Below are 21,282 nucleotides of genomic sequence, written 5' to 3' on the forward strand. Positions count from 1 at the left end.
TATGGTTGATGTTTTGATTTTGTTCATGAATGTTTATGCCAAAGTTAACATAGCTCAGCGATAATGTTATCTTCAATCAAGAGATTGTGAGTTTGATATCCTATTCCCCCATGTTGTACTAAAACAAAAAAATAATAAATATAAAGGGATGCTTACAAATAAAATTTTTAGCTTTTAGCAATTTTAGTTTTAAATAAATTAAAATAGATTTGAATTAGTTTTTTTTATTTAATAAATTGCAAATGTAGCTAAAATTGTGGGTTGACATTGAAGTACGTGAGAAAAATTATTGTTCTGAATAGTCATTTTGGTAATTGAAAAAGAAAAAACGAATTTAACTTCGGTTTGGTTTTTAAAATTTTCATTTAATGGGTTTTTGGTAAATTGTCTTTAATCTACTTACATTTGAAGTCACAGTACAGTTCAAAATTAAATTAAAATAAAATAATAAGAAAGCAATAAAGATCACTTTTCCCCCCAAGGGAACAAATCTTTATTTTCTGTCGTTTACAATTTTTGGATTCCAGTAAACATGATTTGAAAAACTATTTTTCATTATTATATAAAATCTAACAAGAACCAAAAAAAAAAAGGTCCTACTAAATTTTCAAATAAAATAATTATTAAGCCCAAAATAGAACTATCACAAAACTGACTAGAAATAAACGGTGTACACAAAGAAATAACTATCTTCAAATCACTATCATTAGCATTACAAAGCAATAGAATTTGCTCTATATAGCCAAAATAGATGGGAGGTTTGTTAAAAATAATAATAATAATGATTAAAAGAATTCACTCTATAAATCAACATGAAAAGGATATATATATATATATAAATTTTTTTTCTACTGCTATTTGTTGAGACATGTATTAAAAAGGTAAATAAGCGAGAATATATAACTAAAGATCTATCTAAAAATATATGAATGCTTGTTGAACACTTACCCACCGGCTGAAGGCCCCAGCTCTAAATGAAGATCTTTCAGATCGTTGGTTTCAAATGAATTGTGTTCTAACTCTATATTTTAAAAAAATGACTTGTAAAATTTTAACATAAATTATGTCCAGTAAAAATGTTTTAATACAAGTTATAGCTATATTTCAAAAAATTTAATGAGTAAAATATCATCATAAAATTTTAATCAAAATAAATGAGATAAAGAAGGAACTAAAATAGTCATTTTTTAAATGTACAAAAGACCAAAAAAAAGTGAAAGTATAGAGACTAAAAATGAACAAAAATTGAAAATACAAGAACCAAACCAGACGTTTTAGAATATCATTGACAAAAATGAATCAAAGCTAAAAGAGCATTTAAACCTTAAATATATCGTGATGTCCACTTAAAATATTAAAGATTTTCTGAGTTTCCTGCCCCAAGTATGGGTTGTTCCAATCATTCAACAGTTATATATATGGAAAGTGGATATTATCTCAAATAAGAAGGTCTGGGAGGTCTCATAAAAGGAAAAAAAAAATGCAGATTCACCTGGATAGAAACATTTTAGTTGTAGGGTGGGCCAGTTTGCTTCAAGAAGTCCTCAACAAATCAAGAACCAGTTCCTGCTCCAAATTGAGGTTTCACAATGGAGCAAATAAACCAAAACCAAAACCTCATCATCTTTATTTCGAAAATTTAAAAGTATAGAGTACACTACATATGACAAATCTAGAAATGGATAGAAATGAAAAGGACCAATTGTCTCGCATTATATAACCAAAAAACGACATTACCTGACTCATCACTAACAACAGCATAAATCAATCACTGATATAATCTATCAAATTTAGAAGTTAACAAGGTACCAACCTCAAGCTTGTTTGGTGTAGAACCGAATGGCAACTGCCAATCCCAAAATGGCAAGCGGAACGAGGAACTGGAGGAGCTTGATGATGAACTCAGATGTCTTGTCCTGATTGTAGTGAGGCTGTTTTGGAGGTGTGTATGTGACCTTCTTGGGAATTGTTGAACCATCAATCTCCCCGACATAGTATTGATCCATCATTTCTCTTGCATTGTCACTATGCCCCACGTCTTCAAAATCGTCGGTCGCATCTTTTCCTGAGAGTAGCACCATGTAAATGTCAGGCATTATTTCAATAAGGGAACACAAACTACAGAGAGCAGTTAGGTTTGAAAATATACATACTGAAGTACTTGGTATTTACCTGTAGCTGATAACAAAACGTCATCACCACCAGGATGGTCTTCTAAGAATTTGGTCACATCATATACCTGCTCGGATCATCGAAGGGACCAAGGAGATTAGATAACTGATATAAAATAAAGCAGAAGATCTCCTGGTCAGATTCAACACTCTTCTATAGTAAATGCAGCTTTTATAAATCATGAGAATGGGAGTTTATTTTTGGGCCCACCCCACCAATCTCTAGAAGGTCGCAAAAGACAACAATTTTAAAATATTAAGGCCCCGTAAAATAACCATTTCGTTTTTGGTTTTGTCTTTAAAAATTAAGCTAAGAAACTTTCACCCGTATCCCTTTGTTTTGTTATATAATTAATAATTTTTCAAATCATTTTCAAAAGTTTTTGTTACTGTTTTTGAAATTTGGCTCAGAATTTAAATACGTTATCAAGATTGGTGAAAAACAAGCATAATTTTTAAAAATAGAAAACTAAAAAAAAATAATAATTATCTAACGACACCTAAGTTTTCAAGTTGAAAACTTGAACTCTTTGGAGAGGGTATCTTCAAGTCCAAGCATCCCAATCCTAAAGCCCCTTGGAGATGAGAATACGAGATTTAAGATTCCAACTACCATCTTTTTGATTATGCATAATGCCGAAGAGTATCAGGAAAAATCTCAAAATCAGTTGGAAATACACACCCAAAGCACCTTGAAGTAAAGAATCTGTCCATACACAGGTAAATTTTACTCCTTAATCTGAATGCCCATTTCTTGATCATTGGCATAAGACATTTCTTTCTACAACAATGTAGCTTACATGAATCTTTAGTAATATAATCATGGGCTTAAAACATAAAGCAAAGAAGTCCAGAAAGATTATGATAGAAGGTTTTTCAGGTCGTAAAGAACGTGACAATGGAACAGCTACACATTCGTTCCACATCGGTCAGCAATGTGCTCAACATGTACATGAGTAAAGGAAAACATTATTGAAGACTAGGAACTGATTACTTATAAATCTTCATGCCATCACTATCTTTAACTTGAAACTAACAAGCATTGGTTTTGGTCATGAATTTTCATCAATCAAACAAACTTATATTATAATAATTTCGACCATGACTATCATGAGATACCCGAGTCGTTAAACAAGCTAAGCTGTAAACTCTAAACTACATCAGCCAAAGGTTTGTTGGTTTGTGAAGAACTACGAATCCGTAGCCCTTCTGGCAAAGAAAATTCTCTCCCCGTTCGAGGAATCTTTAAACAATAAATTGTACATATGGATATTAAGATGTAACGTTCAGTAAGTTTCCTACAGAAGTGGAAGACAGGTGAAGATTATCCACCAGCTCACCATTCCAACAGCACATTGGCAATCAAACAATGTCCAGAACAGCATAGTAATCAGGAAAACATCGCAAGCAAGCAAAAAATAAGAGTAGATTGGGACGACCAACATTATAAAACAATAAGTCCAACACTATCTTTTCTTTGGCTACTTTTGAAAGAGAGAAATTCTAGGATCTACTCTCATAAGTTAGATTCTTTTGTTAATTTCATAAATCATGTACAATAAAACTGCCTCTAATTAGAGTCCTCTTCACAAATAGTTTTGCAACATACCTTCTAATGGTACCCCTCCTTTTAAGCTTAGGGCAGAGACCCTGAAGCCTTTATATTGTTCTTTTTTATGCGTCTTTTTCAATGACATAGTTTCAATTCTTATCAAAATAAATAAATAAAGCAATAGTAGACAAAAACGTTGGGCTCTTGAAATAAATCAGGAAACACAGAGAAGAATAAAATGTGCATATTATGATAGCGTAACCCTAAATGAGGAAGCAAACACAGACAGAAAATAGACCTAAGCACAGTTAAAATTGTAATCCCTCCCCCTCTGCATGTGATATTCTTCAAGAAGAGGCAGCAAAAAGGCCATAAAGTCCTATCTAGAAGTCACAGATCTAAACAGCTAACATTATCATTTCAAGTTTCAACCACTACAATCAGAAGACCATAAATCTGAAATCTCAAACGAGCCAAACACACGAATCTGAAACGAAATCTAAAGAAGCAGCGAAAACTCTCCACTCCATCCACACAACAAGGATCAGAATTCACCCCGTGGCAAGAGATCGGCGGCGAAAATAGCAGAATCGGCGAGATAAATGAAAAATCGTAGATCCAGAAGAAGAAGAAAAAGGGAGATTGATGGATTTTTATACCTTGCCACTGATGATGAGCCAACAATCCCTGTGGTTGTTGTGCTCGGCGACTTCCTTCAAGGTGAAAACCTTTTCCCCGCTACCCATTTCCCGGAATTGTTCGTCGATCGGATTGGGTCCGATTGAAGAGCAGATGAAAGAGGGGAATTGGAATTGGAATTGAGCGGAGAAAACGAGGAGAGTAGAAGAGGGCAGAGGAGTGAATGTCAACTGAATTTTGGGATTTGGTAGTAGGTAGATGGAGCGGCGATGGCTGCCTTTTTTGGTTTAACAAAAATTTTCTAAGCCCAATAAAAATTGGTCAGATTTGGTTGGCAACAACGTGTACATCTTCCACCATCTAAGATCCGTCCATGCTTTTTTCTTTTTTTATTTTTTAATCTCTATCATTTCAATTTTTATTTAGTTTAGTACTAAAAAATCCATTTAAATGACCGTTTTATTAATTCATTGTTATTTTTATCTTATTTCTTTTTATGATAATGTTAATGTGATATTAATTTACTAAATTGAGTGAAATATAGTCATACATTTGTATTAAGAGTTTTTATTGTATATCAACTTTGTACCTAAGAATTAGATTTGTTACTTTTTTAAGGTAGAGGGAGACGAAAATGAACTAAAGTAAAAACTATACGGATCAAAATAATATTTGATTTTTTTTAATAATATAACTTTAGAATATTTGAATATGGTTTTAAAGGGTGATTATAACTTCTTTTAGATAAAGATGGCCGAGATGAGTAAATTAAGGTTAATTATAAATTTGGTACTAAAATTTTTAGGTTTCTGTCCAATAGGTCTTAACAGTGTATAAGTTTTTTAACTTTCAAAACATTAAGAGGTTTTTTAGCTTTTAATTTTCTATCCAACAAGTCAAGTATTTTTTAATATAATTTTATAGATTTATTATTTAAGGTTATGGTCTCATACGTGCATGAATCGAAACAATAAAATGTTGAATAGATCAATGACCTATTAGATATATAATTAAAAATTTATGGTTCTATCACACACTTTTAAAGTTCAATGACATAGTAAATACAAAAATTGAAAGTTCGAGACTCATTAAACAGTTTTGTTTCTATTAGACGCAATAACATAAGTTTAATGACTTATGTTGATGCGTAAATTTGGGATTATTTAAATTGTCAATCTCACACCAATTGAGAAAAGAGATGACCTGCAAAATAAGGTAGAATTACACATTAGTCTAGTGTTAACCACATACACTCTCATACATAAATCAGACACGATTTATGTGAAAAGTAGATTTAAATAGAATTTGGTAGTCTACATTGACTATGAGTCTTTACACTTTATTTATGCAATAGAAAACTTAGGGTTAATAATATAGTTTATTTTGGTTGGCCTAGGCCTACCATGGGCGATGGCCCTAGGCCGACAAGATCAGTATGTGGGAGTGTTGTTCTTTTCTCTTCGGCCTTCATGGTCAACCATTTGTGTTGACTTTCTTCAATACTTTTTGTGAGTTCATACATGATATTTTTATCCGTATCCGATTCGTTAAATACTTGTGTCGTTTTTGTAAGAATTAGTTTAGATAGTAGAGTGTGTAACTGTATATGGAAGGGAAATCTTTTATATATATATATATATATATATATATATATATATATATATATATATATATATATTAATGCTAATACTTAGTCTTTTCATCCCTTTTTCTTTTTGTTTCTTCTTTCAATACGAAGTAGAAGGATGTAAAGGTAATTTCGACAAAAAGAAAAAAAAGGATACAATTATAAGTCAGTTTATTTATAATTCCTATCTATTTCAATCTTTAAAAAATATATATATATATATATATATAATATATATATATATCAGATTTTATTAAATTCAAGTTGCAAGTTCACCAACTCCATGAACTTGGAAAACTGTTACATGTACATTTTCGTCCATCTGACCAATTTTTAGTAGAAAGCTGCCGTAATAGTCTTGATGCCCTAATGCTTCGTTCAACGGGAGGAGGCATTATCAAAATAATAATAATAAATAAATAAACAGAAGGAGGAGCTAGGAATATTAAAAAAAAAAACTCCAACTTATTAATAATTTTAAAATTATTTCTTATATATATATATATATATATATATTTTTTTCATCCAATAATTCTTCCTGCATTATTTATTTTCCAACCTTCTAAAAATATATTTTTTACTTTTAGTATAATTTTCACCGTATAAATAAACAACTTATAGATCTTGATTCATGGTTAAAAGATATATATGTAAATAAATGTTTAAGATGTTAATATTTATCCTTTTTCTTTATTCTAAAATCTTTTGAATGAGTGAACGTAGTCTAACTCAAATATTTTTATGATTTAGTTGGATTGAATTTAATATTTAATAAGAGTTATTTAAATTTATTAAATTTAACATTTGTGTATTAAAAAATACTTCAAAATGATTGTTGGAAAAGAATCTCAGGGAGAGGCTAAGGTTGAAATATATCTCCCATTAAAAGCTCTTTGTTTTTATCTTTGAAAAAAAAAACATTTCCAGCCCTATAGCTCAGTCAACCTTATTAAAAAATAATAATAATTAATTAATTAATTAATTAAAGGTGCACTAAAAATCCCATTGACTGACAGAACAACCTCAAAATAGATTTAATAGTGAATAGTTTTTTTTTTTTTTTTTTTGTAAAGTGATGAAAAACGACATGTGGATCAACTATGGACCAACTATAGATTGAGGTATGAAGTCTTGTATTCATTTTTTGAAGAATAATACATCGAGTTTAATTGATAGCTCTGCCAATAATGAGTTATATGGTAAAGACACTTTTCAACTATCTTTTTCAATAATGTGCTGCAGATCATAAGACGGTTATATCTACTCAGTAGGTGAGATCCATCCACTTACACATTAAATATAGAAACTCACTTGTATATATGCAATTCTGATTCCTCGCCTTCAAACCAATAGGTTGGATTAATTATTTTTGTGTAGGTCTTCCCTTACGTACCTCACTTTTTTGGTATGCTAATTCGTCAAGTTATAAGGTCATAATTCTGCATCAAAAATTTGAAAGAGTTCTTTTTGTTACAAAAAGACCATGAGCCATTTACAAAAATCAAAGTTATTTACATAGAATAATCAATCACCCATAATTATCTACCCAAAATATAATAGTATGAATTTCCATTGGAATTAGACTCGTTCAAATAATTTGAAAGGAGAATACAATATACCTTAAAAATGATTGAATTTTGTAAATTTAATTATATTATTAAAATAATATCTATTAGGGACCAAAATTATGTTTTAAGAATTGAGGGACTAAAATAAAAAGTATATAAAAAGTCTACTAACATAGATATTTTAAAGGATAAAAAAAAAGGTGAGAACCTAAACCAGTTTTTAAATTGTTCTCTCTTTTCAAATTACATAGGAAAATTTTCATATTTGTATAATTTTTCTTTCAAAACCACCATGGGTAAAAATATAGTCACGTGACGTAGTTATTTTTAACTGTAATTTTATAATCGCGAATCACGTGCAACTTCGGAATTGGATGGGCCTCGGAGGCCCACTTGGTGAATTTCCTTTGACCCAACTATCTTTCGCGATGGAAGTTTCAGGCCCAATCAAACATTGTTTTCTGTTTTGTAAATAAAAATTCATAAATATGAAAAATTAAATATATCCCCCACAAACTATAATCGGAGTAATTTAGAAATAATGTAATCTAAAAAATAAATTACAAAAATAATATTACTTCCAAAATAATAACAAAAGAAGTATAAATTAAACAAAAAATTATAAAATTAGAGATTATACTAAAACATTGACAAAAAAGACTGATTTTTAGTCAAAGTCAAAAAACGCACGCATTACACGCGATTTAAAAGTGCCACGTGGTGTATAGGATGGGGTGAGGTGGTATAGGCGATTTATAATTTTTTTTAGTAGTTAACAACTGGTCAAGACATATATTCTCTACTAAAATATTAGAAGTTTGAATTTCCAAAATATAATAATTTTTTTAGTGATTTATTCCTGACATATAAGGTAGTAAACTCAATTGTATTACCATCACCAAAATATTATGTGGGTTATTGCAGTGTTTTATATAGAAAAATAATTAAGAAAAAAAGTGTTATTGTAGTTGAATTTAATTATTAAAATAATAAAATGTATTATGCAATTTACATGTTTACCGGAAATAGTCAAGGATTACATTACCTATTGTACTAAAAATAAATAAATAAATAAAAAGACACTATATATGATGTATTTACAAATTCTTGATTGCTTGAAAATTGATATAATTAACTGACAGCTTAATACGACAAATATATAATTTAAATTTACGTTTGAAAATACATTTTTTTTTGATAATGTATTCGACCATTTTAGGTTGGCCCCAATTTACATTACAACGAGTCAAACTTATATTATTGTTATATTTATGTCACTAAAATTAATTTTAATTATATTTAAAATGGTATAAGTTATATCTTGGAATTCTTATTATTCTATTGTCATTTTATTTTCATTTAATATTAATTTTTATTTGGTTGGGGGAGTGCTACAAATTGATGAATAATAATACTTCGACCTATCTTAAAATAGAGGTATTTTTAATCTAAAAAGAACAAAGTTCAAAAGTACTCACCAAAATGAACATAGTTCAGTGGTAATTGACATATACCTCCAACTATTAGGATCCTTATTGATTTTGTTTTTGTTCTATTTTCCTAATTTATTCAGTCAGTTGCATCGTATTTTACGGGGTACGTGTGAAGAATCGAACAATGGTGAAATGACTCGAATTACACCTCCAATATTTGTTTTGAGGAGAATTCATAGTGCATAATGCTTATCTACTTTTATTCCCCAGATTTTTGTCATTTTAAATTTGGAGAGAATCCAAATCAGTTCTTTATTGGGAACAAAACATTTAGAACGTGAAACTTTTCTTTTAGTTGTTCTAGAAACTTTGTTGATGTATGTAGTGGATATTCAATTTGACATCACTTTCACTCTCTCCTTTTCATGAATACATCTCCAAGGAATTGTAACCTCTTCCTCCAATTTGCCTACTGGTGGTTCACTTGTATCCTGTGATGAGCCAGCCACTCTCACCCCTTTCTAGTTGATGTGTATCTATCTCATAATTTATTCAAATTCACGTGATTCGTAGAATGCAAAAGAAAAGATATTTTCGGATTATAGTCGTATGAATGCAGTTACTAGAGTGTCCAAAAGGAAAGATATTTTCGGATTATAGTCGTATGAATGCAGTTACTAGAGTGTCAAACATGAGAACCGTCTTAAAATAGTGAAATTCTTTGTTGGATAAGTTTCAATCCACGTAAAATATATATGGATTTGAGAATTATCTTGAACAGAAGGAAAATAAATCGTTGGTGATCTAGTGGTCAATATAGACGCATGTAAATAGTAAAGAGCTCTTAAAATTTGCCTTCTAAAAATTTAATATTCTACCGACTTTCGTATTATCTTTTATAAAAAAGAAAAAAATAAAAAACTCTTAATTTGGTTTTTCAATAAACAAAAAATAAGAAACATAAATGTTGTCAAATAAGTTCTAAATATTTGTCCAAAAGGAGTAGAGTTAGAAAGTAGAAAATCAAAAGAATTTCTCTCTAGAAAAACAAAATGAAACGTAAGAGAGATTTTAATGAGGGAGAAAATGAAAAATGAAAAGAAAAAAAAAAGAATGTATAATTGTAAATATAAATATTAATAAAGTTTGAAGAAATTGAAAATTCAAAAAGGAGGTGCTGTTGGCGGTCATCCATTGGGCTCTTAATAAGGCTCATGAAAAGTGAAGAGCGTTGTTAGGCTGTGACATACATTAATAAAAGGAGGTGAAAATGTGAGCTCAATTTAAACTCTCAACTTCCCTTTATTAATCCCTCAGGCTCCTCTCTCTCTCTCTCTCTCTATTCCATCATTCATCTTATAAATCCTCCATCAAATAGAAAATTTCCACTTGGGACCTATGAATTTTCCCACCGTCCAAACATTTTTTTCGCTACAAGTTTGGTAGGTTTCTTCTCACTCACTATAATCGAATAAAGAACATTGAAAATTATTTGATCTTACTTCATCTTTGTTTTGATTTCAGGGCGTGAGATTCAATTTTTTCGAAAAATTATATTATAATTTTGATTTGTAGGTCGAATAATTCTTTTGAGTGGCATTTTTTTTTCAGGTGAGGAAGGAGACTAGGGAGAAGAAAGCTTAGGACAAATTGAAATTTGTCTTTACTTGAAAAGGAGCTTTGGATTGAGTTGCTTCGATTAAAGTTTGGTGTCTTCTATCCATATACGCATATAGCCAGCCTAATGGAGAAAGACGATAACTACTCAGTAAATATAGCCTTTTTTTTTCTTTTTTCTTTAACTTTTTATTATAATTTTGTTGTTTGGTGAAATTAAACTCATTGATATATTAAGATATTTCGACTTATATTAATTGGATTTGAATATAATTTTGATCTATAAGGTTGGTTTCAATAATTTAGAAATAAAAATGCAAGGTTGGAATACCAAAACTATATTTAAACTATTTGGAAATGTTTGGCTTAGAATTTAAAAAATATGAGATTATATAAGGGTGGAGCTATAAATTTTCTTAATATAGGAGCAAAATTTTCTTTTTATACATGCATATTTTCAATTAAAAATGTTCGGAGAAAAACACTAGAGAAAGCTATGAGATCTCAATTTTTTTTTTTTTGTAAATTTTGAATTTATGACAAATTAAAAATGATACTGGTGCCAACGTAAACGTAGCTTAATGATAATTGGTATTTACTCATCACCCTCATCTCCTTAGCTCCATCCCTAAATCAAATCTAGATATTCGATATTAAAAATTTAAAGTTCAAAAATTTATTAGGTACAATATTAAAAGTTAGATGGGCACAAAGAAACAAATGTCGCAAATTTACAACTTTTCTCTTAAAAAACAAAAGAGAAAAACTGGTTGTGTACAACAATAACGATAACAGTTTTTTTCTTTTTTTTTTTTGCGTGGGACTTTTTTTCCTCTAAAAAGCCCACAATTTCTGTAAGGTAATATATATTGTAATTTTGCACAGAGCGATCCCATGCCTCCAAGTTTCTCCAGCCACCACCACAGCGATCTCTACAACCAGCCAGACCCATCTCACCACCACCAAGACCAATTCATGAGGTCTCGCCTCCTCGAAACTTCCGGCGAAAACGGCGCCGGAGTCCTCAGCTACTTCCCGACAAATCCCCTGCCGCCGCCACCGCTGCAACCGATAACTTCTCTCGACAAGCTCAGCTTCGCCGAGGTGATGCAGTTCGCAGACTTTGGGCCGAAGCTGAGCCTGAACGCACAAACTAACAACAACAACTTCATCGAGGAACTAAACGAGGAGGCGGGCGGGATCGACCCGGTGTACTTCCTGAAGTTCCCGGTGCTGAACGAGAAATCGTCGGAGGAGGGACCGGGAGTGGGAGGAGGCGGCGGGGAACAGGAGGACGAGGAGAATTGCAGGAATAACAATGGGAGTAAGAATAAGAGGAAGAGGGGGAGGAGTGTGAAGACGAGTGAGGAAGTGGAGAGCCAACGGATGACTCATATTGCTGTAGAGAGGAATCGGAGGAAGCAAATGAATGAGCATCTTCGCGTCTTGCGCTCTCTCATGCCTGGTTCTTACGTTCAAAGGGTAATCACACCATTATTATTATTATTATTATTTTCTAATTTATAAATGAAAAATACTTAGATTCTTACTTGGTGAGAATTAATCTTATTCTCACGCGTGGAAAAATGTAAAAACAAAAACATTACTAAAAGAAATAAGTTGTCACAATTTTTTAATAATGGCGAAGACAAGATTTGATTCTTACGACAAGAAGTCATTTTCTAAAAAAGTCTATGTTTTTTATATTTTTCTCTTACAACTTGTCTTCGTCACAATTAAATGTTTCACAGTTTAAAAGTGAGAAATGCAAAAATATGAATTTCTTTTAAAAAATGATGAACTATCAATTTTTGGTAAAGACAAGATTTGGAGTTTTTTTTTTCCTTCTTCTTGCACATGGAGAAAGAGAGAGAGATTTTTCTCTTAAAAAATAAATAGGTGTCAAAATCTTAATAGTAGCTAGGTTTTAACATTCCTATATTGTTCAGTAGTAGGGTGGAGCTAGAAATGTTCAAAATTTTAAATTTTAATATTTGTTACCTATAATCTTAAATTAGAGAGAAGAGAACTATTCAGTTTTTTTTTTTCAAGTCTTATAATGCAGGCGATTGTTTCTTCTTTTTTCCACCCCAAACAATAGTCTCTTTAGATGCATATTTTTATAAATATCCGGGATATATATAGTTACTACAGACTTACAGAGACTACTAAAATAACTCATTTTAGGTGGAGAAAAATTCATTTTGAGTACAAAAGAGAGGAAATGAGAATGGTCAATATATGTCTCTGGTTGACTACTATTGAATTTGTTATAAATAGGAGAGAAAAATATGTAAAAAAAAAAAGAATGATATTTTCTATGTTTTTTCAAAAAAAATTAAAGATGAGAATGTGAGTGGATTAAAATCGGAAGCCAATTCAAAAACTTGAAAAGAATCCAACAATATTGGAGCAGCTTTTTAGTTCACAATAATCACGTGATAGTAATTAATTAACTAAAGCAATAGATTTAATGATTTAACTAATTAATTAATTACACAGGGAGATCAAGCTTCCATAATCGGAGGAGCAATCGAGTTCGTGAGGGAGCTGGAGCAGCTTCTCCAGTGCCTAGAGTCGCAGAAACGGCGTCGTCTCTTAGGAGAACCCCCATTGCAAGGCGGCGACCTGCCGCCGCAACCGCCATATCTGCCGCCGGGTGCCGAGAGCCAAATGTTCGAAACGACGACGACGGCGGCGGCGGCGGGGCTGCTCCGGGAGGAAACGGCGGAGAGCAAATCGTGCCTTGCTGACGTGGAAGTGAAGGTTCTAGGATTGGACGCGATGATCAAGATTCTGTCGAGGAGACGACCGGGACAGCTCATCAAAGCCATAGCCGCTCTCGAAGATCTGCAACTCAATATTCTTCATACCAATATCACCACCATTGAACAAACTGTTCTCTATTCATTCAACGTCAAGGTTAGACTTTTTTTTTTTTTTTGAAAGCTAAAATATTTTATTTACGAAAAAATATATTAATGTTTACCTCTAAACTTTTTACTTTTTGTTCCATTTCAGTTAATTCATTTATGTTTTACAAAACTATAATTGAGTACTCATAAACTTCCACCAAAATTCAACTTTAGGTTGTTTTTTGCAAGAGTTTTATTCAATTGTGTACGAAATATATATGTTTTATAGTTTGTTAAACGAACATAATAATTTAAGTTTAGTTTTATGAAATTAAAACTTTAAAGTAAAAATTTGTATTTTTTAATAAAAATAGATTTTTGTACTCCCTTTATTATTACTCTTTTTTTGAACTCAGTGATTTATTTTTAAATAATTTTGTAAATTTTATATTTCTCTTACTCTTATTTTAGATGTATTTTACAAATAGTTTCGAGAGATGGCACAGTGGTAAGTAGGTATTGTATATGTTTTCAGTCCTAAAAACATACCTCCATCATGGGGATCCAGTGCATTAACCCCACGACATCATTTATACTTATATTTTGAGTGTTTTCTACACTTTTCAAGAGAGAAAAAAAAACACACCACTTTTAACAATTTTTAAAATAGTGTTAATTATTTATATATTTAATTTTGACTATGATTGTCGTAGATAGCAAGCGAGTCAAGATTCACAGCGGAAGATATAGCGACCTCAGTTCAGCAGATATTCAATTTTATTCATGCGAACACCGGCATGTGATGCACTGAATTAAACCCATAATATTATTATTCTCTACTTTATTTATTTTTTATGTTTTTTCAATATTTTTGTTTTATTGTTTCAAACAAAATAAAATAAAATTCCCTCTCTCTCAAAAGTATCTACAAGACACTTCCAATGCCTCATTATTATTTTTCTTATGTAAAAAATTAAATTTGAATAGGAAAAATTGACTACAAACAACATGCGTAAATGAATTGCTTTCTTACTTCAAGATTATGTATGTTTTTAGTGAATAAAAAGTGTTAAGATCCAACCATCTACATTTCTGTAATGGTACGATATTGTCTAAACATAACCTCTTGTACTAAAAATATATCATATCAATAAAGATAATTGTATTTATTTATATATGTATATATCGTGGATCTTTCTCCTTCTCTAGTAAATGTGAACCTTTGTTTACGTTCTTAGCAATCCTCCTTTCGAATAAAATATCATGGAGTTTCCCTTTAAATAGTCATTCATTCGTTAAACTTTTATTCAAACAAACTCTTCTCATTTGGAGCATACTGCATGTCCAATAAAACTTAACCACATAAATCATCGCACCCATAATCACTATATCTTCTAAAGTTCATCACTTCTTTGATAATTCGGTACTCAAAGAATATTCTATATTAACTTAGACTAAGCCCTTGAGATTTATAAATTTGCATTTCCAACAAAAAGTATTAATAAAATTCACATATTTATTAAATATAGTATACACGGACTAGCAAAAATGGACCAAATGCAAAGATTGATGGTTGGCTAAACTCACTTACAAAAATTGAGTGTATCGTCATTTTGGTATGTAAAAAGGAACCAATAAGTAAACAAATGAGATTATTAAAAATAAGATTGTTAGATAAAATGGTATTCAATACGTAGAAGCAAAGTAGATATTAGGATAATTTGCACCAAAACAAGGGTTCATGCATTTATATGAACTAGGAGCCGACATTGTCAAAAAGAAAAATTTGGAAGAATTAATATTATATATAATTAAGAGTCATTAAATGTTGGTGTATACAAATATATACACACCATATATCATATAATATATAAATTTTGGATTATTCAAAGAGACCAAGACAAGTAATTGACATTTTTGTCTGTTTACAAAAAAAACAAAAAGAAAATTAAATACATATGGGCCTTGGTCCAATTAATTCATCTTTAGATACGGACATATTACAAATATACAATTTACAAAGTCAAAGCTTAGAAAGAGAAGATGATGCAATCTAATTATGACCTATGTGACGTCTAGTCAACTGGTCCATCACTAGTCAACTTCCTTCTCTTTCTCTCTCCTACGTTAATTTAATTCAAAATACTTTTTTTTGCTTTCAATTTTCAAATAACTTTTACATTTTTCAAACCAAATTTAATCACATTTTGAGTTGTTTGGCTCACATGGTAGAACAAAAACTCAAAGTCAAAATTATTATACTCAGATGTAAGAAACTTTTAAAGACTGTAGTGTTTATTTTACGATAGATTATGAATTTGTCAATCCTATCAAGTTACATAAACTTCAAATATAACATAAATCTAAGTTGCACATTGCACCAGTAAAATTGGAAAGACAAACTGTTGCGTGATGTATAAGACTCATGTTCGAGAGGAGTATTGGACGTGAGATACTATCCAATGCAACGATAAAAACCTACAACTTATCTAGTCACCAACTGCCCGAATCACTATAACAGCAGTGAATAGATCGTATAAAACTTATAATTTATAACTTTGAAAATTATTATGCTTCCCATATGTTTTTTGTTTTATTATCTTTGGAGATGTGTGGAAAGAAATAATAGAAGTTGACATTGGAGCATGAAGGAGAGGATGATGAAATGCATTTGAAAGTCAACGCCATGGTCTTGTAATTGTAATTGTCCTAAGGCGTTGACCTGTCAGAAAATCATTAATAAAGTACTTTTTGGTGGTATCCGTTTTCCAATTTTGGCGGTGGCAGTGGGCGGTGGGGCCGCCGGTGGGGGCGGCGGGTCCTCCGTGAGAGGAAAGCCTCCGATCCGAACATATTTTAATTTCTTCTATTGGATCTGTTGCAGCCTGAAAATGCATGTGGGGATAGAATTGCATTTACGTGCTTTAATTTACTTTCTCCTTCTATTATTTGAAAAATAAAAATGGAAAAGCTTAATTAATTTTATCCCACACTGTTAAAAAAATATTTTAAGTACAACAATTCGAGGACATTGGAGATCAAACATCCGACTTCGAGAATAAAAATACATGTCAATTACTATTGAGTTATACTTATGTTGACTGACATTATCAATTTTATTACAATGAACTTCAAATTTGGATAAGTACTGCAATGTCTATATATTTTACTATGTTTTGATTTGAAAATTTATTAGTTCTCACTATATTCGTTGAAATCTATGACAAATTTTTTATTCGTCTTTTATAAGATGGTGCAGTGGTAAGTACTTAGAGTTTTGAGGTCCCAAGTTCGAGTTCGAACTCTGCGATATTGGGATCCACTAAAGTAAGTCACACGACATTGATTCCAATTTCTTTTTTTTTTAAATGTTTGTGACGAAATCGACCAAACTTTAGAGAATGTCGCAGGTAGGGATTGAGTTTTATTGATTAAAAGATTTATTTAATTATGAATTGATTTGCTCAAACTTTTTTTTAGCACAACGTATGTGGGTGAGGATTTGAAGTACGATTTTTTGGTCAAAAACAAGTGTCTTAATTAACAAGTTAAGTTAGACTCGATTTGGCAATTTGCTCGAGCTTAATTTTTTAGGAAAAAACTTTGCTCCTTAATGTTTACCAAGACAAGTGTTGGTTGTTTTTTTTTTTAATTATTTTATTAAAACTCATAATCTATTCAAAATCTCCCCAATCTATTTTAATTCTTTTTTTAGATTGGTTGGAAGACTCTTCTCCCTTTTTTTTTTCTCTCCACTCCCTTCTTTTTTCTCTGTTCTTCCTCTACCTTTTTTCTCAACTTGACCCAGTATTGATACTTGATCATCTGAGGCTAAAAGTTAAGTGAGAAAAATAAATTTAACTACCTTAATCCAATATCCAAAAACGTCTTCAAATTACATTCCTTTCGAAAATGACTATGAGAATGAAACAATAGAAGAGAAAATACACCATGTTATGCAATTTACGCAACTTCTCGACAATCATTTAAAACTATGAAAAATAAAAAGTAGAATATATATATATATGTGTGAGTACACCATTAAATTGTGGATAAATATTTGTGGAGATTCATTTTTCATTCAATAAATGTTAGAATCCATATAAATGAATTAAATTTACCAAACTCGTCCGCTTAAGCTTTTGGGTTGAGTGAGGGGAGTGCTTGAATTCATATAAATGAATTAAATTTACCCAACCAACATTTGTAGGGCCTCGACCAGGTCAAGGTAATGAGCACAATGCTCCACATCCTTAAGGAGCAAAGTTTTTTCCCAATTTATGCATTTGATTGTTAATGCACGATTTTCACTAAAATTAGTAAGTGAGATGTTTAACTTCTGGTTGAAATATAGTTCCTGATTAATGTAACAAACTTTTGAATAAGAATTGCAATAGTTTTCCCAATCGTTTTAAATTTGTATAATTTAAAGTATACGACGTATTGTCTTCAAATCGTACATTATTTCAATGGTAGAATCAACATTATTTGTGTGACATCATCAAAAAAATCTTTCTTTTATGTGTTGTTTATTCTTTCAAAAAAAAAAAACATGTGTTGTCCAAAGATATTTTCCTTCCCAAAATCTATCAATGACTTTTCTTTTCTTTGAACGAGGAGTCAAGAGTGACAATTCAATTTTGCTTGGAATAAAACAAAGGCACTAAATTTATTGCACCAATTTTGCATCCCATGCACAAACCCATTAGGAAATAATTCCTAAAAGGCAACAGTGAAAAAGCTTTTCCGAAGCTTTTCTTGAGTTGATGGATGAGAGATATCTGTCATATATAATATTGTCCATTTTAAACGTATTTATGGTGGTTCATATGCCTAAAGCAGACGACACAATATGTTTTTGGTATCCTAAGAATTTTCACGACTTTACTTTTGGTTTCACTTAAAAAGCATCATAGTATCATGCGGCGGATCCAAGAAAAGTTTTTTTAAGGAGGCTTGATTTAAAATTCAGTAAAAATAATTTATAAATACGTAATTTCAGGAATATAATTCATAAAAGTTCATAAATGAAATTAAGTCTAATTTGATACAATTTGATACAAGAAGAAAAAATGTACATTAGACAAATAATCTTCAAATGGTCCACTTTCTTAAACTCTACAGAATTTTAATTAAAAATTATATAAAATATGCAGAATTTTATCTCGAAAATTTGATGATGGATAGAGAAGATTAAAAAAATCGGCACAATAATAAAAAAAAATTTAGGTTCAAATACTTAATATATCATTTCTCCCTTTTTTTTCCTTAAAAAAAATAGACATAGTTATATAGAAAAATTTTAACTTTTCTATAAAATAATAACAAAAAATAACGAATTCTATTTTTGTCCTCTTTAAAAATCAAGAATTACATCCATTTTTGCTTCTCCAAAAACCACCAATTACATCAGTTTTTACTTCCCAAATTACCACACCTTTTTCCATCTTAAAAAATTACAAATGGCAAGAAAAGAGAATAAAAGTTCAAATTTGAAAGTTTGAACGCGGGTTTTAGGAAGAGCTGGGTAATTTTTGATCGAACCTCCGACTTCAAAAGAATGAGTAAAGTGTCTTAACCGTTGAGTTATACAACTCATGCAAGCAGGTAGTCGTGATAGAATTTGAACTAATTTCCTCTCCTATAATAATTAAGAATAAAAATATATTAAGAATGTAATTTTAGAAAGTTGTAATAACATATTCATACAATTTGCACAAACATGGACATGATGCCAAAACTCACCTTTTGCATTTGTACAAGTTAGCTATATAATGCAATATTGCTCTTCCATTTATATGGAAAAGTCCCCTCCATATTTGATTCCACTTTATTCTACACTTGTTCTTGCTCACATGCATTGATGTAAAATTTGGCCAATATGATCAAGTTGATGGAGAAAAGGAAAGGAAAAAAACCTAATACAAGAAAAAAGAAGTAATTGGTTAAGTCACTTTAATGTCATTTGTGGACTCAATACGAAATCTCTAAAAATATTCGGGATTTGCATATTAATTAAGTTGCATCTCAAATTACCCCTAGTCCATTCTATTAATACATTTTACATGAATGTAAACTAATATTATTATAACATTTATTAAATTAATTATACCTATTGAGACAGTAATTCTACGAACTAGTTTGAAACATTTTTGACATCGGAATCAGTACATTTTTAAAAAAAATTGAACAATCGAACATATATTTATCTCAAGCGATATAAAATAATTAAAAGTAATTGGTGATAATTATAATAATTTGTCATGAACAAAAATATGTTAGGATTATAATTAATTAAACAAAATATAACATAAGTAAATCAATTATTAACTTTTCATAATTGATTATACAACCTAATTATACGATAATTAAAAGTGGATCGTATAATTAGATTGTGTAATGTATAATTTTTTTTAGTATAAATGTGGAGGTGGGGGATTAAAGCAACCTCCCAGTAGTAGATATATGTCAGCTAATAATTTTAAATTGCTACGTCCGTAAATTTTCAGTGTCATGGGACCAACTTTATTTGATGGGCCGAACTGTCTAGGCCCCATGCATAAAGTGAGCTTTGAAAAATCAGTCAGGCCCAATCGATTCAATCTAACATCCATCCTCTGGCCCAATTTATTTGTGGGCTAAACTTTTTAGACCCATGATTAAAAGTGGGCCTCGTAAAACTCAGTCAGACGCAATCAATCTAATTTAAGTTCATCTATCGGCCCAATTTATTTGGTGGGCTAAACTTTCCAAATCCAAAATAAAAAACGGGCCCTGAAAGAACTTAGTCAGGCCCAACTAGTCCTAGATATTGAAATCCTTCGGTCCACTCCAATCTCCTCCTCCAAAACCCTAGCTGCTCGCTCAGATAGAGTAGCCGCTGAGTAGATGGACAAGTGTGATTAAAGAGTAGCAGAAAATAAACAATAGTGATTCGTTGTAGATACGGTAAAAGTGAAGGAAAGTTCAATGAGGGTTGAGGTCGAGTAAATCAACCATTTGTTAAAATAGCATAGATCAGCGGTAATTCATATATATCTTTCGCCAAGAAGTTGCGAGGTCGATCTCCACCTCCGTGTGTTGTACTAAAAAAACTTTTATTTAAATAACATAAGTAAAAAAATTGAAATACCTCTAATATTTCATATTGTTCTACTTCAAGATCCTTAATAATGTGATGTGTAATTACATATACAATAATCCTTAAATTCAAAGGGAGATCAGAGCTATCTACAAATATCCTTTATTGACAACGAGAAAATGTATGTGACAACAAATTTAGAAAAACGGTAGAAAAAGATTGCAATAGATAAAACAACTAGCAGAGCTAGAAAATGAACAATAAACTACCTCATGACAACAACAGAGTAAATAGATAAACGAAAAATATGATAGTATATTGCAAATAATAAAGTTGACAGAATGATTAATTACTTGGTACATTGTAAAAGATTTTTAGTATCTAAAACCTTTAAAGTAGGTAAAGTAAATTATATTATTATTTAGGGTGAATATGCCAACAAATCAAAAAAATTACCTACTAAATTCAACAAATTGGAAGAATAAATCATAAATAAATATAAAATCACGTATAAGGATTAAAAGAATTATACAAAATTTAGAAAATACATTGGAAAGTATATAAATCTTAAATTAACAAAAAACAATCAAATAAAAAAATTCAATCAAATATTATTTATATAAACGCAAAAATAATAGTGAAAAAAATAAAGATAAAATAAATAAGTTGAGTGATTTTTAAAACTGAAAATCTAGCCTATCTCAACTGCTTTGATAAAAGGTATTCAAATTCCTACCCT

The 21,282-nt window shown here is 30.5% G+C and overlaps 2 protein-coding genes across 4 annotated transcripts; one reads left to right on the forward strand and one right to left on the reverse strand.

The window, feature by feature from the left end:
- Positions 1 to 1,301: 1,301 nt before the first annotated feature.
- On the reverse strand, positions 1,302 to 4,660 carry LOC111016073 (cytochrome b5). The gene is made up of 4 exons (XM_022291351.2): positions 4,383 to 4,660; positions 2,173 to 2,239; positions 1,814 to 2,065; positions 1,302 to 1,566 (listed from the first exon to the last, which is right to left on the reverse strand). The coding sequence occupies exons 1-3, from the start codon at positions 4,467 to 4,469 to the stop codon at positions 1,815 to 1,817; spliced, it is 405 nt and encodes a 134-aa protein (XP_022147043.1). The 5' UTR covers positions 4,470 to 4,660; the 3' UTR covers positions 1,302 to 1,566; position 1,814.
- Positions 4,661 to 10,278: 5,618 nt separating this feature from the next.
- On the forward strand, positions 10,279 to 14,608 carry FMA (basic helix-loop-helix (bHLH) DNA-binding superfamily protein). Of its 3 annotated transcripts, none has more exons than XM_022291362.2 (5): positions 10,279 to 10,432; positions 10,602 to 10,758; positions 11,493 to 12,089; positions 13,110 to 13,529; positions 14,180 to 14,608. In XM_022291362.2, exons 2-5 carry the CDS (start codon positions 10,735 to 10,737, stop codon positions 14,210 to 14,212), a joined length of 1,074 nt encoding a protein of 357 aa, XP_022147054.2. In that variant the 5' UTR covers positions 10,279 to 10,432; positions 10,602 to 10,734; the 3' UTR covers positions 14,213 to 14,608. The 3 variants fall into 3 exon arrangements, with proteins under 3 accessions (XP_022147054.2, XP_022147053.2, XP_087979753.1); XM_022291361.2 differs by having other exon boundaries at positions 14,176 to 14,606; XM_088123627.1 differs by lacking the exon at positions 10,279 to 10,432 and having other exon boundaries at positions 10,671 to 10,758; positions 14,176 to 14,607.
- The last annotated feature ends 6,674 nt before the right edge of the window (positions 14,609 to 21,282 follow it).

The sequence above is a fragment of the Momordica charantia genome (genome assembly GCF_013281855.1).
Source record: "Momordica charantia cultivar OHB3-1 chromosome 5 unlocalized genomic scaffold, Mcharantia_2.0 BLBB01000005.1, whole genome shotgun sequence".
In the NCBI taxonomy this organism is placed as follows: Eukaryota; Viridiplantae; Streptophyta; class Magnoliopsida; order Cucurbitales; family Cucurbitaceae; genus Momordica; species Momordica charantia.

Bases quoted from the DNA above. Each gene is read 5' to 3' on its own strand.
- FMA (XM_022291361.2), top strand. From the start codon at position 10,735: ATGGAGAAAGACGATAACTACTCA. The intron at 12,090-13,109 runs GTAATCACACCA...TTAATTACACAG, and splicing joins CTGGTTCTTACGTTCAAAGG to GGAGATCAAGCTTCCATAAT. The intron at 13,530-14,175 runs GTTAGACTTTTT...TGATTGTCGTAG, and splicing joins TCTATTCATTCAACGTCAAG to ATAGCAAGCGAGTCAAGATT.
- LOC111016073 (XM_022291351.2), bottom strand. From the start codon at position 4,469: ATGGGTAGCGGGGAAAAGGTTTTCACCTTGAAGGAAGTCGCCGAGCAC. The intron at 2,240-4,382 runs GTATAAAAATCC...TGATCCGAGCAG, and splicing joins GGCTCATCATCAGTGGCAAG to GTATATGATGTGACCAAATT. The intron at 2,066-2,172 runs GTAAATACCAAG...TGCTACTCTCAG, and splicing joins CGTTTTGTTATCAGCTACAG to GAAAAGATGCGACCGACGAT.